This window comes from Artemia franciscana, chromosome 4 (assembly GCF_032884065.1).
Source record: "Artemia franciscana chromosome 4, ASM3288406v1, whole genome shotgun sequence".
NCBI classification, from domain to species: Eukaryota; Metazoa; Arthropoda; class Branchiopoda; order Anostraca; family Artemiidae; genus Artemia; species Artemia franciscana.
Genome location: NC_088866.1, coordinates 47,376,780 through 47,391,616, shown reverse-complemented (window position 1 = coordinate 47,391,616; position 14,837 = coordinate 47,376,780). Strand labels below are relative to the sequence as shown.

The following is a 14,837-nucleotide window of genomic DNA, read 5'->3' as shown; positions in this document are numbered from 1 at the left end:
CTTGATATTTTTTGTTGCACTTCAACTTCTTGAGAAATTTTTTATAGTCTGCATTGTGTTTAGATTGTAACTGTTTTTTTTTTTTTTTTTTTTTTTTTTTACTAAGGACGTCTTTTTGTTTGTATTGGCAAAATAGTTACGATACATTTTTCTTCGATGGAAGTAACAGGCCTAAAATTTCGCTTCTTAGTAAAGAGAAAGATAATAAAGAAAAGATCTCCTTTCTAATTAAGCCCTTGTACGTTCCCCCTTTCCTCTCTCTGTCTTCAGAGATTATTACTGTGTCCAAAAGCAATTAGTGTTCTTTATTCTATACTTGGTAAAGATTGGCCAACCAAGGGAAATAAATTACTAAGAGTTTCTAGGTAAAAAATTCAACAGAATAAGCGGAGAACGTTTCTTAATACATAACTAAATCCTCCTCTTCAAAATGAAAAAAAACAACAACATTTTTCGTCTGTCTAATGGAAAAAAAAAGATATAAGAAACTCCCTTTTCCACGGCTAAAATTCGGAAGACGCTCAAATAATATTCTGTGTCAATACTGCTACTGGCAATACTCTTGAACCAGATTTCCTAAAGGTTGAATTGATATGGTAAAATTTCTATTTCTTATTAACTAAAACTACTATTAAGATATCGGACTGATTTGAATAAATAATTACTAATGATTTAAAAGAAAATTATGCAACTTTGATTTAAACAATGGCACTTTAGTAGTCTCTTTAGTAGTACTTTAGTAGATTAAAAAAAAAGGTTCCATATTGCTCCATCACCAGTAATTTTGGCAAAATTTTTGAAGTTTTTTTTCTGCGAAATTTAGGCTTTTGGACATTTCACCTTTTAGAAAGGGTTTCTAGAGAGTTCTAAATATGTAATCATATTTTATTTTGAACCATCCATGGCTTGTGGATTAAAAGAAGTCAATGTTACGGAACATAATTTGAACTAAAAAATATTTCATCAAAGTACTATCAACTAGCTATTACCTGTCAAATCCAGCTTAAGAATTTTGTTACCCAGCAGAATCTTTTCAATGTTGTAATACACACCCTCCCATATAATAAAAACAGCAAACAAAAGTATTCTTTTGTCTCATTTCGACACCCTTGTTACACCCCAACCCCCCAAAAGATGATCTGTGTTTGAAATAAAGAAAAGATCAGATATTCCCCCAGAGAAAAAATCAAGCTGTTGTTGCAAAAAAGCTGTGGGTGATTTTAAAAACTCTAAAGCGGATTTGAAAGTAGCATTGGATTTCTATCCAAAAAGTGTCTCTCACTTTTAATTAATTAAAAGAAAAAAAAGATAAATACTAAGACAGCCAATGCGATTATTTAATAAGTTACTAAATTCTACGCATCAAAAAGTAGGCACTGAAAAAATAAATACACAAAAATATACCGATTTTGGTTGTGGAAAACAGATGAAATACGGCTGTTTTGGCCCCTTGTCACCAGGTTTTTTGGCCTTCCATTCATAAAAACCATCACAGAGAACAACACAACGCTTTCCTTTCTTGAGAGGAGTGCTATAAAGCTTTTTGCTCTGAATTGTTTCAACCCTGCAGTTGTTTGTTGTCAATCCATGATCCTTTTGAGTCCCCTGAAAAAAGTTTTATTTCGATAAGAAGTTACTATCCAACCTCAGGTGCTGAAGGTCAAATTCAGTTTTTACTAATTGAATACTCTCAAAAAATGGTCAAAATGCAAGGTTAGAGTACAGTTCTCTCGGAGACAGAATAATATATTGGTAAAAAGGGTATTGGACCTACCGCCCTCCCATCCAAAGAAAAGATTCTATGATTTGGCGCGATTTTCCACTTTACTTTAACTCTTTATAAATTTATATTAAAATAATAACAAACAGGATTCAACCAATAAAAGGACAAATGTAAATACCCTTAGTGCAAACCTAAGTAGCTGTCAAAAACTTTTCTTTCGACAAATAAATTTTTACATTTAATATTAGAATTCATCAAAAAGACAAATTGTAAATACGCCGATTCTAGATTTAATTTACGCCAATATGAGAATTCTATAAGTATTTCGCAGCCCTTCTTCGTTTCGAAAAATTAGCTTTTAAGTTTGCTACCATCTTCATTTCATCAAACATACAGTAACTGTGACATTGCCAAACGTGCTAACAGGCTACTTACTAATTCGAGAATCTTCGTTTTTCGATCTTGGATGACAAATGAAAATCAGGAAATGGTCTATGATGCAAACGATATTTAAATAAAAGGCCCTCGAATTAAAATTTAACAAAAGGGAGTTTTGAAATTTTATTCTCCCGAAACGAAAGAAAAAATTTGTTTCGAGGACAAGCCATATATTGGTGACTCTTTGAAAAACTTAGTGCAGCAAACAATCTTCAATTGTTCAATCTGGTCGAAGTAAAGAGCAAATTTAAAGCTTAAAAAGAGCAACAGTTTTAAAGTTACTTACCGAATTACAGTTTAATCTCCAGCTTATTGGGGGGGGGAGCATACTGCACCAATGTGCAGTAAAAAAAAACAAAGAAAAAGGCGCGTGAAAGGCCTCCAGTGTTTTCAATCCTCTTACTTCCCCCATTATTTCAGGTTCAGACGTTGGCGATAAAATTCGCAACATAATAGACTCATCCCTCTTGCAGCTGTTAAGAGATTATTCACACGTAGTTTGGTCATGCTCGTAGTGTATGTCCACCTTACAGTTGTTAAGAAATTATTCTCACTTAGTTTAGTCATACTCGTAGTTTGCCAGGTTGTGTTTCCACTCTATTGGCATGAAACATTGTCTCTTGGACCAAGTGCTGCACCAGACTTCTGAATTAACACAGGCTCCATTTGAAGCGGTGAACGCATGAAGTGTTGTTTCTTTTGACCGATCTAGACTTCTCCATTGAACAAAGCCCGTGTCAATAGAGATGTCTTGGATAAGAGTCGGTCCAAGAGACAATGCTTCGTCAAAACAAAGGTGCCTGGAGCCAAAGTACGACTACGATTAAGCTTCGTACGAGCAGGCTCGTAGACTCCTATTGGCAAATCGTTATAGCCTTTATCTGATATTTTTAACCAAATTACAAAAAGCAGCGTTCCCTGGTTCCAGAAAAATTGGATAAATTAAGCCTATAATAAAGAGGATATCAAAATTACTTGTGACAATATTGGGCAAATTATCTTAATTTTAATTTAATTTTTTCTAAATTTTAAAACTGTTGTGAGAGTTGCTAAAACAAATGTGTCGCAATACACGAGTAGGTGAACATCCACTAGCCGTCTAGAAAAAGTGGTAATAATAGAGAATCAGACATAAAAATAACTGGTGTTATCTGCACCATATAAACTATATACCTTCCGCCCGTATCTTCATCAACATTCCTACAAAATAAAATTTTTACCGCCCAAATCAAGATAAGATATCCGCATAATACCCTGACACCTTTTTTGTCAGCATAGCCAAACGCAAGACATGGCATCCTTATTAACAAGAGCCAAGAGCTCATATGGCATGAGCTCTAGCAAAATTCTAAGAATCAATAGATTGATTTAAAAGGAAAATCAGAGGCTTAATGCCAGTCGGGATTTAAAATTCGAGCTCAGAGACACAATGCCCATCTAAATATCAAAATTCATTAAGATCCGATCACCCATTCGTAAGTTAAAAATACCTTATTTTTACCTCATTTTTTTCTAAGCTAAGTTAGCCTAATTGTAACTGTACACATACCTCTTTTTTTCTAAGCTAATTTAGCCTAATTGTAACTGTACACAGAGCCGTTCATTGGGTTGGTGGTTCTGGGAAAAAATTATAAACAGCGATATTGCAACTAGGCTGTGAAAGGTAACACAATCATTTATGGTAAATATATAAAAAATAAATGTGCTCCTATGCCGGAGATTTGGGGGTTTGATATGTAAAGGGAGATTAGTAGCTCTTCACAATTATGTACTTCAACCCTGTCCCTCTCCAAATGGCACTGACCTGGGATGATCTTAGAAATCTTGATCTTAGAATACGCTAGAGCGAAAATAATGGAGCAGTATTCCGTCGAAATAAAAGATTCTGTTTCAGTTCCGTCATTTCGATAAAATTATAAAAAAACCCTCTTCTTTCTCTCAATACAAATGAATAATATTTTTCTTTTTTCTTTAGTACACAGTGCATTTTTCAGAATTCTTTGTGTTTCAAAGTTTAACACTATGTTGTTCTGTCAATAATCAGTGATATTTATTATGAAACTCGACGTTCTCCAGGAGCTACATCTAGGCCCTAGGGACCAATGACCAGTTCCTGGAGTTGTCTTTTATTTGAGTGTTTATATCCAAAAGGTCAAAGTCACTTATAAACTATTGGACATCTCCAAAAATGGCAGCTGAGAGTTCGATATCACCTCTTTCTTTCATTACATATCTGAAGACAAGGAAATACGACTTATCCTAGCTATCGTTCGGATTTACTAATATTATTAACGATAATGTGAAAAAAACCAATGTGTTTTTGTGTTCCAAAATTTTGGCTGCTGATGTTGAGACCCGGCAAACTGAAACGGCACCTTGAAACGATTCATTTTGAGTATGTTGGTAAGCCCCAAGAGTGTTTTTAAAAGGAATTTGGATGAGATATATAAAAACAAGCAAAATTTTAAAAAAACTGTTCATGTTCCATCAAATACCTTACTAGCATCATGCCCAGCGTTGTACAGAGTCGCACAATGTAAATAAAACCCACACAATAGCAGAAACTTTAGTTTTCTCAGGAGCGCATTGATATGGTCAAAACAACGTTCGGCCAATCTTATTCGAATCAGCTTCGAAAAATACCGCTTGTTGCTAATACAATTGGCAGAAGAATTAATGATCTATCTGAAAATCTTTAAAAGTTTGTCGGATGCGTTGTTCAAAATTCTCCATACAAGTAGATAAAGCTATTGATCTAGCTAAAGACGCCTATTAAACTGCATACGTTTCATATGTTGACAATATCATATATATCGTCATATATACATACATATATCGTCATACAATTAGATATATGTTGAATATAATTGATGATATCTTACTTTGCAGAACAATTCCCGACGGATCCACATCCAATGAAATTTTTCAACTAACTGACAGATTTTTCAATGAGAACAACATAATGAGGAATAATTGCATTGGGCTATGTACTGACGCGGAACACAAAACTGACCTTCAAACACTAGTTAAAATGAAAACAACCGAGGTTCTCTGGACGAACTGCATGCTCCACAGAACAGCTCTCGTATCAAAAACTATATGCGAGCAACTTCACAATGTTTTACAAAAGTAACGAAAGTTATAAATTACATTAAAAACAGCCCATTAAAAGCAAGGTTGTTCGCAAAACTGTGTGAAGATATGCCAAGCTCACATATCTTATTCTTATATCGCACTGCGAGCTAATTACACGTCACTTCTGTACTATTGTGAAGTGCACTGGCTATCTTGTGCAAAAATGATTCAAAGGGAACTTGACTCAAAGAAAAAATTGCTATGTTTCTCGAGGGAAATCATAATGAAGACGGCAATATGCTTAGGGATGATAATTTTGTTGTTGTACTTACATATTTGGTTGACATTTTTGAAAAATTGAGCGTTCTTAATAAATCAATGCAAGGACCGCAAATGCATTTGCTTATACAAAAATACAAAGTGAAAGCATTTATTAAAATTATGAGCTATGGAAATCAACTTTGCAAAAAAAAAAAAAAAAAAATAAGATTGACATGGCTTCACGTTACGCTCAAGATAACATAGAAACAAACAAAATCTCTGTGTAACACTTGAATGGTTTGTTGCTTCAACTTTCGAATTCGGTAATTCAATGATCTTGGTTTTACACAGCTTGTGTGAATACAGAATCCATTTATCGACAAAGAAGACAATGAATTTTGATTGACAAGTATTGAAAAGGAAAAATTGATTGGATTATTCTATGATGCTACATTAAAACATAAATCTTAGACTGTATCTCTGGTTTTATTCTGGTTGAATCTTCACCACAGAATGTAACACTTTGTCAAAGCTTTGTCACAAAGCTTTGAAAGTACTGCTACCGTTCGCAATATCATATTTATGCAAAACGGGCTTTTCTGACTTGACTTCATTGAAATCCAAATATTGAACCCGCTTAGTTCAAGAAAGAGCTACGAGTAGCTATATCATCACAAACACCAAAGATTTGATAAACTTTGTGCTAATAGACAAGCACATCCATCTCATTAAAAACAATAATAAAATGTCACTTACCACTAGTTTGCATGAATAAATTTTAGAAGAGTAAAAATGTTCGTGTTTTATTTTATGAGAACTTCAGGGGGGCCGCAAAATGATTAAGTATTTTTAAGGGAGACGTATTAACATAAAGTTTGGAAACCACTGTCATATACCCTATTCCCTAAACGATATACCATATCCTCAAACCATAAGCCACAGAAAACCTTTGATAGTGGCATGGACGAAGTAGTACAGGGAGCTTACATAAACACATATTGGATGTAGTCCAATACAAGTCAATACTTCTATGCTATAAGTTGTGGACTACATGGATGTATGTATGGACTACATGTATAGTCCATGTATGGACATACGGACATACGTATGGACATACATGGACTGCATGTATGGACTACATGCTATGCATGTGGTCCATTACAAGTCAATGCTTCTATGCTATAAGTTGAGATCTCGTAGCTGCGAACGGAATTTGAACTTTTTACTATTTTTGTGACATAATTTTGTCATAAAAAGTGAAAATCATCCTCCCTTTGGTTCGTTAAAGCATAATAGTAACTGCCAATTTTTCAAACGAAAGACATGGCAACCGGGCACCATGGATGTAGTCCATTACAAGTCAATACTTCTATGCTATAAGTTGAGGTCTCATAGCTGAGAACGAAATTTGAACTTTTTACAGTTTTTATGACAAAATTTTGTTATAAAAAGTGAAAATCATCCTCCCTTTGGTTCGTTAAAGCATAATAGTAACTGCCAATTTTTCAAACGAAAGACATGGCAACCGGGCACCATGGATGTAGTCCATTACAAGTCAATACTTCTATGCTCTAAGTTGAGGTCTCATAGCTGAGAACGAAATTTGAACTTTTTACAGTTTTTATGACAAAATTTTGTCATAAAAAGTGAAAATCATCCTCCCTTTGGTTCGTTAAAGCATAATAATAACTGCCAATTTTTCAAACGAAAGACATGGCAACCGGGCACCATGGATGTAGTCCATTACAAGTCAATACTTCTATGCTATAAGTTGAGGTCTCATAGCTGAGAACGAAATTTGAACTTTTTACAGTTTTTATGACAAAATTTTGTCATAAAAAGTGAAAATCATCCTCCCTTTGGTTCGTTAAAGCATAATAGTAACTGCCAATTTTTCAAACGAAAGACATGGCAACCGGGCACCATGGATGTAGTCCATTACAAGTCAATACTTCTATTCTATAAGTTGAGATCTCGTAGCTGCGAACGGAATTTGAACTTTTTACTATTTTTGTGACATAATTTTGTCATAAAAAGTGAAAATCATCCTCCCTTTGGTTCGTTAAAGCATAATAGTAACTGCCAATTTTTCAAACGAAAGACATGGCAACCGGGCACCATGGATGTAGTCCATTACAAGTCAATACTTCTATGCTATAAGTTGAGATCTCGTAGCTGCGAACGGAATTTGAACTTTTTACTATTTTTGTGACATAATTTTGTCATAAAAAGTGAAAATCATCCTCCCTTTGGTTCGTTAAAGCATAATAGTAACTGCCAATTTTTCAAACGAAAGACATGGCAACCGGGCACCATGGATGTAGTCCATTACAAGTCAATACTTCTATGCTATAAGTTGAGATCTCATAGCTGAGAACAAAATTTGAATTTTTTATAGTTTTTGTGACAAAATTTTGCCATAAAAAGTGAAAATCATACTCGCTTTGGTTCGTTAAAGCATAATAAAAATATCTTTACAATAATTTCTGATGTCAAAATTACTAAATTGTGTTTATACTACATAATTAACAACTGCCAATTTTTCAAACGAAAGACATGGCAACCAGGCGTGATTAAATCCATGTGTGAATATATCACGTTTTAAACATATAGAACTGTCAAAATAGTTATAGTACCACTTAATAACTAAATCAGCTACTGAGCGTTAAGTTCTTAAATCTGTGCGACCACAAAACTCTCTGTCAATTACGCCACCGGTGACGCAAAAAGGGGGTGCAGAGGGGCGGACAACCCTGGTGTCATTTTTGTGGGGAGTGACGAAAATTGCTAAAAAAACAGCTCTTTTTCTTCTATTTCTCCTGTTAGCTAGTCAGTTTGTTATGTTAAAGAATATTACTTTAAAAATAGTTTTATTACTATCTCCTATTCGACTTAACATGGATCACAGCAGTAGTAGCTTTCATTAGCTATTTTTTTAACACACTCTTTAATAGCTCATTAATCATTTCACCATACATAATAACCATAATAATTATAACATTCATGTCATAATCATGTTAATAGAACTACTGTTTAAAAATACTGTGTTTTGTTATACTTTATTAGGTATTAAGTTGTCTATATGAAAATGTTTACATGCAAATTCTTTACAACATACAATTTATTTTACATTTGACATTTTAGTTTTCATAAATTGAACGCTATAAATGAATTTTGTTAATTCAATGTTACACAAGTTAGGGGAAGAAGTAAAAGAAAAAGGGGAAAGGGGGTATCAAGTTAAAATTCCGTCCTGGATGTCAAAAGACCTTTCTACACCACTCCCTCCCCGGCTCTATACAACACAACTCCAAATAGGAAATATATCCAAAACTGGACCTTCTTCCTTATAAATTTGGAAATACTATATGAGCTAAACGAATCCAGAGCTCCACGTCTTATGCCTACATATTCCAATGTGTGGGTTCCAAGTTCCTTGTTTCAATGTGTAAGTAGTAAATACAATCAAATGCTTCTCTGAAAAAGATCTTTTTCTTTTTAACAAATTCTTCTTTAAGTATTAGAACTGTTGTAGGTATTAGAAAAATTGCCTGAAGGAAACTAAAGTATAGCCTTCTGGGGTTAATTGATCTCATTGAGTTTAAACTCATCTGATCTGTCAGGACAGTTATTTTTTAATGTGTGATTACTATCATAATTAATATTACATCAATTAACACATAATTCACAGCGATTAACAGATAAGTAACATGGATCACAACAGCAGTAGCTTTAATTAGCTATTTCTTACTAATATGATAATGTTAATTATGGCCTATATTTTCTAATTATGGCCTACAAATTTAGCCTATATTGTTTATTTAATTATGAATACTTACTATTACTTTTAAATTCCTACTGTTCGGTTTGATTCTGAATTACATTGAATCCGTTGCATCTAGATGCATAAAACATTCTTTGAAACTATATTATGACCTTGGTTTTTGAAAGATTCAAATACCTCTGCTGAATATTGACTGTTTTGGCTATAATCTTAGTCAAAGCCCACCTACAGGGCCGTTCATTCTACTGTAAAGAAATAATGAATTAACTTACTTTATGCCAAGGGGGAATCAGCCCCCAAATCATTGGTTTAACAATGAATTCTGTGGAGCTAGAATCAGGAATAAAATGCTTTCTGGAGACAAGAATAGGGCAAACCATTGTCGGGGCCAAATTCACTGAAGGATTAAAGTTAGGTGAATTATCTCCAGTGTACCAATCAGCTTTGACATATTTACCATTTTTGTCCTTGTACGCACATGCTTTACAGATAGTAGCTGGGTCTAATGTACTAAAGTAAAAACTGAAAATCAGCCTTCTTGATAATATAATATTAATTACAATATAATAATAGAATAAATAATATAATGAATTATAATTTAATAAATGTAATACAGAGATAATATAATAAAATGTTTAAAATAAAGGTGCACATTGATTTATAAATGTTTTAGGCTCCTTTAAAATTCGACAACTCTTTTAGATTCTTGTACATTCAACAAAGCATGATGTGTATTAAACTACAATGCACAATTCTTACATAAAGAAAAATTATGTCCAAACCTAAAATACCTATATGTATACCTATTGCCTTGAATACCTATTGCATGTCAAACAGAAAAACAGACCCATGTCTCAGGCAAGATTACCAACACATAGGGATCAAAGGTAAAGATACTAATATTGAAATTGGATCTTAGATTTTGGACCCAGATATATCAAGTACAGATCATGAATTATTGTTTAAAATAGTAGGTACGAGGAAAAACAACTGAAGGGAGGTTACTGATGAAATAATTATGCACAAGTGAAGAAGTGCAGAAGATTTGAAAAATATTTGGCCTACAAAAAAAAATTATGCAGGATAGAAAAATTTACGGTCAAATATACTTGAGTATCCTTAGAGTGCCCAATCCTTTCAAAATCTTAAGTTAGTAATGTTAAAATGGAATTCTAATGTTGGAGTCTAAAATTATACCCTAAAGCAAACAAGATTCTACTGCAAGTATCTGAAACTACTTTCTTGGAAAAAAAGATTGTGGCAATGTTGGTCTTCGTTTCAAACTTTATGCACTGTGATTCCTAATGTTAATCTTGGAATTGACTTGGAAAATACACTTTGTCTTGGATGCTGTATTTTTGAAATCTTCTCGCTGCTACTAATAAAACTACTTAGGTGACTATGGCTATCCATTTTGTTAATTTTCTCGGCACCTATTGTCACCTCTTCAGCCCTACTAAAAGCCTTCTTTACTTTATTTTTCAGACCTACTTTTGTACTTGCTAAGCCTCCTAAAGCTCATCCATTTTTCATATTTTATTAACCCTGTAGGCTCAATGGTTTTGCATTGTCAAAATTAGGAGACTTCTATCTCCCCATTTATTGTAATGTTCTCTAATAGTCTTTGTTGTATTCCTTAAGACAAAATCCATCACAATGACAAATGATAGTTCTGCTGGAAATTAAGACATAGAATTTTTTCCAGTCAGAGATACAACCTTGACTAAAGATAAAATGACAATACAGTTAGTACTGTTTCAAATGCTGATTACTCTTTTTTCTGCATCAAAGCCCTTGTAGGGTAAGTCCCTCTTAGTTCCCTTGAAGCTCCAAGGAGAGCCGTTCAAGCCAGCTGGGGCTTTTTTTTTTATTTGTGTTAGAGTAGGGAGGGGTCGCCTTAATCAACTTTGCCCAGGCGCGACTAACCCTAGGAGCAGCCCTGATTCCAATGAATATAAAAGAATTTTTTGCCCTCTGACGAATTTAATGGTTATTCTAGCTGTAAGCCACAATGTTCTATGACTTTTTCCTTTGGTAGAATCAAAACAATGATAGTTTTAGGACAGTTCTATATTTATGTCACTGCTATGATACGGTCAGAAGCAGAGCCGTTCAAAGGGAGCAGCGATTGGGACAAGCTGCTTAGTTGGGGGGGGGGGGGGGGTCATCTGATTTTTTAAAATCTGTTTTCAACCCGAGACGAGGGTGCCCTAATTAATTTTGCCGGATGTTACTAGCCCATGGAACAGCCCTGATTCCAAGGACATCAAAATAAAAGAATTTTTTCCCTGCCCAATTTTAGGCTTATTCTAGCTAAAAGCTGCGATGTTCTAAGACTTTTTCTTTTGGTAGAATCAAAACTAGGAAGGTTTTAGATCAGTACCATATTTTTGTCCTGTTGCCACGCAGTCCCACGAAGAGTCAAGGGAGGAACGATTGGGGCAAGCTGCCTGGGTGCCATGACTGAGGAGGGGGAGGGGGTCATCCGGGGCTTTTTATCTGTGTTCAAGTCGAGATGAGAGTGCCATAGTTAATTTTGCCTGGGCGCTCCCAACCCTAGGAACAGCACTGATTCCAAGGACGTCGAAATAAAAGCATTTTTTGCCCCCTGACCAATTTTAGGCTTGTTCTAAGCCTTTTTTTTGTTGAATCAAAACTAGGAAGGTTTTACGACACTAACACATTTTTGTTAGTGTTGCAACACAAAACCGGGAAAATAAATAAGGAAAACTAATCCATAAGGATTGAACAATAACAATCAACTGATTCCCAAAGACAAATAGTTTCAAAGAAAGCTACACCTTCTTCAGTTTTTTGGTGACATATGTTTATAGCTTATATGTAGCTGATTTTTCAACCATGCTTCTTTTTGTTAAATAGCTTAAATATGTTTATTAATATGTTTGTTAAATATATAGGCTATGTTAATATGTTCTGAACATGTTTACAGCTTATTTGTAGCTGATTTTTCAACCATGTTTCTTTTTGTTAGATAGTTTAAATATATTTGTTAAATATGTATGTTAATACGTTCTGAATATGTTTATAGTTATTTTGTTGCTGATTTTTCACCCATGTTTCTTTTTGTTAATATGTTTGTTAAATATGTATGTTAAATATGTTCTGAATATGCTTATAGCTTATTTTTTGCTGATTTTTCGCCCATGTTTCCTTTTGTTAAATTAGGTTCCCACTACTGCTAAAACTGCAATAGGTACATATGCAGGTATTTTGGATTAAAAAATTTAACTACTGATTAATCCTAATTTTTAAAGACACATATAGTTGCGTCAGTTTCCACTTAAATCAATTTGTTGTCCTTGGTATTTTCATATGCTTCAAATAAAACTAAATTGAATGCAAAGGATTCCTTGCTCATTGTTGTAGGTCCTACTTAGTCTATCTTTATGTTTTCAAATTAAGTAGCTGTTTCATAGCATCGAAATTGCTGAGGACAAGAATTCACAATTCATTCCATTTCCTGGGCAAATATAGCCTACCACAGCTTACAATCTGACATAAATTCTAATAAACCTGTCTAAAGAGTAAATTACAGTCCACTCCAAATCAAACAGAGATACATTTACAGATAAAACAAACAATAAAAACATCTCGACTATCAGATAAAGCAACGAAGTTTGAAAGGGGAAGAGGGTTATTCAGTTACAATTACTCAATACTAGAATTTGAACAAACAAAGGAAAAAATAAAGAATACTAATTTGAACCCAATGACAACCTCAAGATAGAGATACATTTACAAAATAAGATAGAGATACTTTTGCTGATGAAACAAACAATAAACACATCAGGACTGTCAGATAAAGCAACGAAGTTTGAAAGGTGAATTGGCCTATTCAGTTACAATGACTCAATACTAGAAACTGAACAAATACAATAAAAAATGAAGAACAATGATTTGGACCCAATAGCAGCCTAGAGCAGCATGTTCACCATATTAACCCCAAGATAAAACAAACTTCTTTCTCTGTTACTTGAAAGCCAGAAAACTAAGAGCATTTTGTACAGTCAGGCAGTATATCCCAAACATGCAGACTATAATAACTAATTACAGCAGATGCTTAGAAAATCCTCCTGGACTCCTTGAGTTATATTATCCGCATTTCTTCTATAATGCTGATCATGGTCCCTATTCTAGGTAAAAACATTTTCAAAAGTATATATTATTACACTTATATGAGAAAAGGTATCTTGGCAGTGATGAATTGGGATAAATCCAACATAATATTCTTTTTAAATTCAGATAATAGTTCCATAACTTTAACATTAAGATTTGCACTTTTTTAAAACATGTTACAAAATTACTTGTCTATATCGGTTTCCATAACAAATAAATGGAGAAAATACAAAGTAAAGGATCCTCAATCAAACTTTGAAGTTGTCACTGGCAGATGTATCACATGGAACCAACCTTTTTTGCCTATATAAAGAATAAGGTAAGGTTAAAAAAATAATCATCTTATGAATTTGTTAGGGACCACATTTTTGTTTACCGAAAAATTCTCCTTTAACCAAAAACTACATAAAATTTTTCACCTCTTGCAATTGGATGATTTTCTAATATAGGATATCATGAATCAAACCCACCTATTTTATTGTTGATCTTTTTTTTTGTTCTTCTAAATCTACCTTGACCATTTCTTTAGCCCAATGGGAGTTCAGAAAATACCATGAATATTTGTTTTTGGAATAATTTGGGCTAGCAGATTTTGCTGAGAAAATATTTGATATCCAGAAACTGCATTGTCAAATTTATTATACAAAACATTGAGCAAACGCCGATGCCTGGAAGAACTTAAGTTTCATCTGCATACATGATGATACCTCATCTCTGGAAAATAATACTTTACTTGATCAATTCACTTGATTTTATGCACTATATATATATATATATATATATATATATATATATATATATATATATATATATATATATATATATAATAAAGAGGCGTAGCTACAGAATTTTATAGGTGGGGGGGGGGAGAGAATAGAATGAGTGTAGAAATAGTGTCTGTAGTTACGTTAGCCTCTGAGAGCTTGATGCTGCAATGATTTGTTAGCAGTGATAGTAGTATAAGTCCTAAATGTGGATTAAATAAAAAAAAACTAGTTTTTTTTAACTGAAAGTAAGGAGCGACATTAAAACTTAAAACGAACAGAAATTACTCCGTATATGAAATGGGTTGTCCCCTTCGCGATCCCTCGCTCTTTACGCTGAAGTTTTTAATTGTTTTAAAAAGTAGAATTGTGGCAAAGAGCCAAACTTTAGTGTAAAGAGCGAGGGATTGCAGAGGGGACAACCCATTTCATATACGGAGTAATTTCTGTTCGTTTTAGGTTTTAATGTCGCTCCTTAATTGCAGTTAAAAAACTAGTTTTTTTACTTAATTTCTGAACGTTTGATTTTGGCTCTCCGCACATTAATTATTAAAATGAAATTTACATATTAATTCTTTTTTTTGGCTAAATGGCTTTCTCTTAGTTTGGTCAGACGATTTTGAGAAATAAGGCGTGGGGAAGGAGGCCTAGTTGC

The 14,837-nt window shown here is 33.6% G+C and overlaps 2 protein-coding genes across 3 annotated transcripts in view; both read right to left on the bottom strand.

Moving 5' to 3' along the window:
- Window positions 1-14,837, bottom strand: part of LOC136026520 (annexin A7-like) — a 322,593-nt gene that overhangs the window by 255,477 nt on the left and 52,279 nt on the right. The gene's annotated exons all lie outside the window — the stretch shown is intronic.
- Window positions 1-14,837, bottom strand: part of LOC136026512 (abasic site processing protein HMCES-like) — a 43,283-nt gene that overhangs the window by 15,611 nt on the left and 12,835 nt on the right. For both annotated transcript variants that reach the window (XM_065703145.1, XM_065703144.1), the window contains 2 exons: window positions 9,554-9,791; window positions 1,405-1,605 (listed from right to left, as the gene is read on the bottom strand). In XM_065703145.1, coding sequence (XP_065559217.1) covers window positions 1,405-1,605; window positions 9,554-9,791 — 439 coding nt within the window. The remainder of the gene's footprint in view (window positions 1-1,404; window positions 1,606-9,553; window positions 9,792-14,837) is intronic.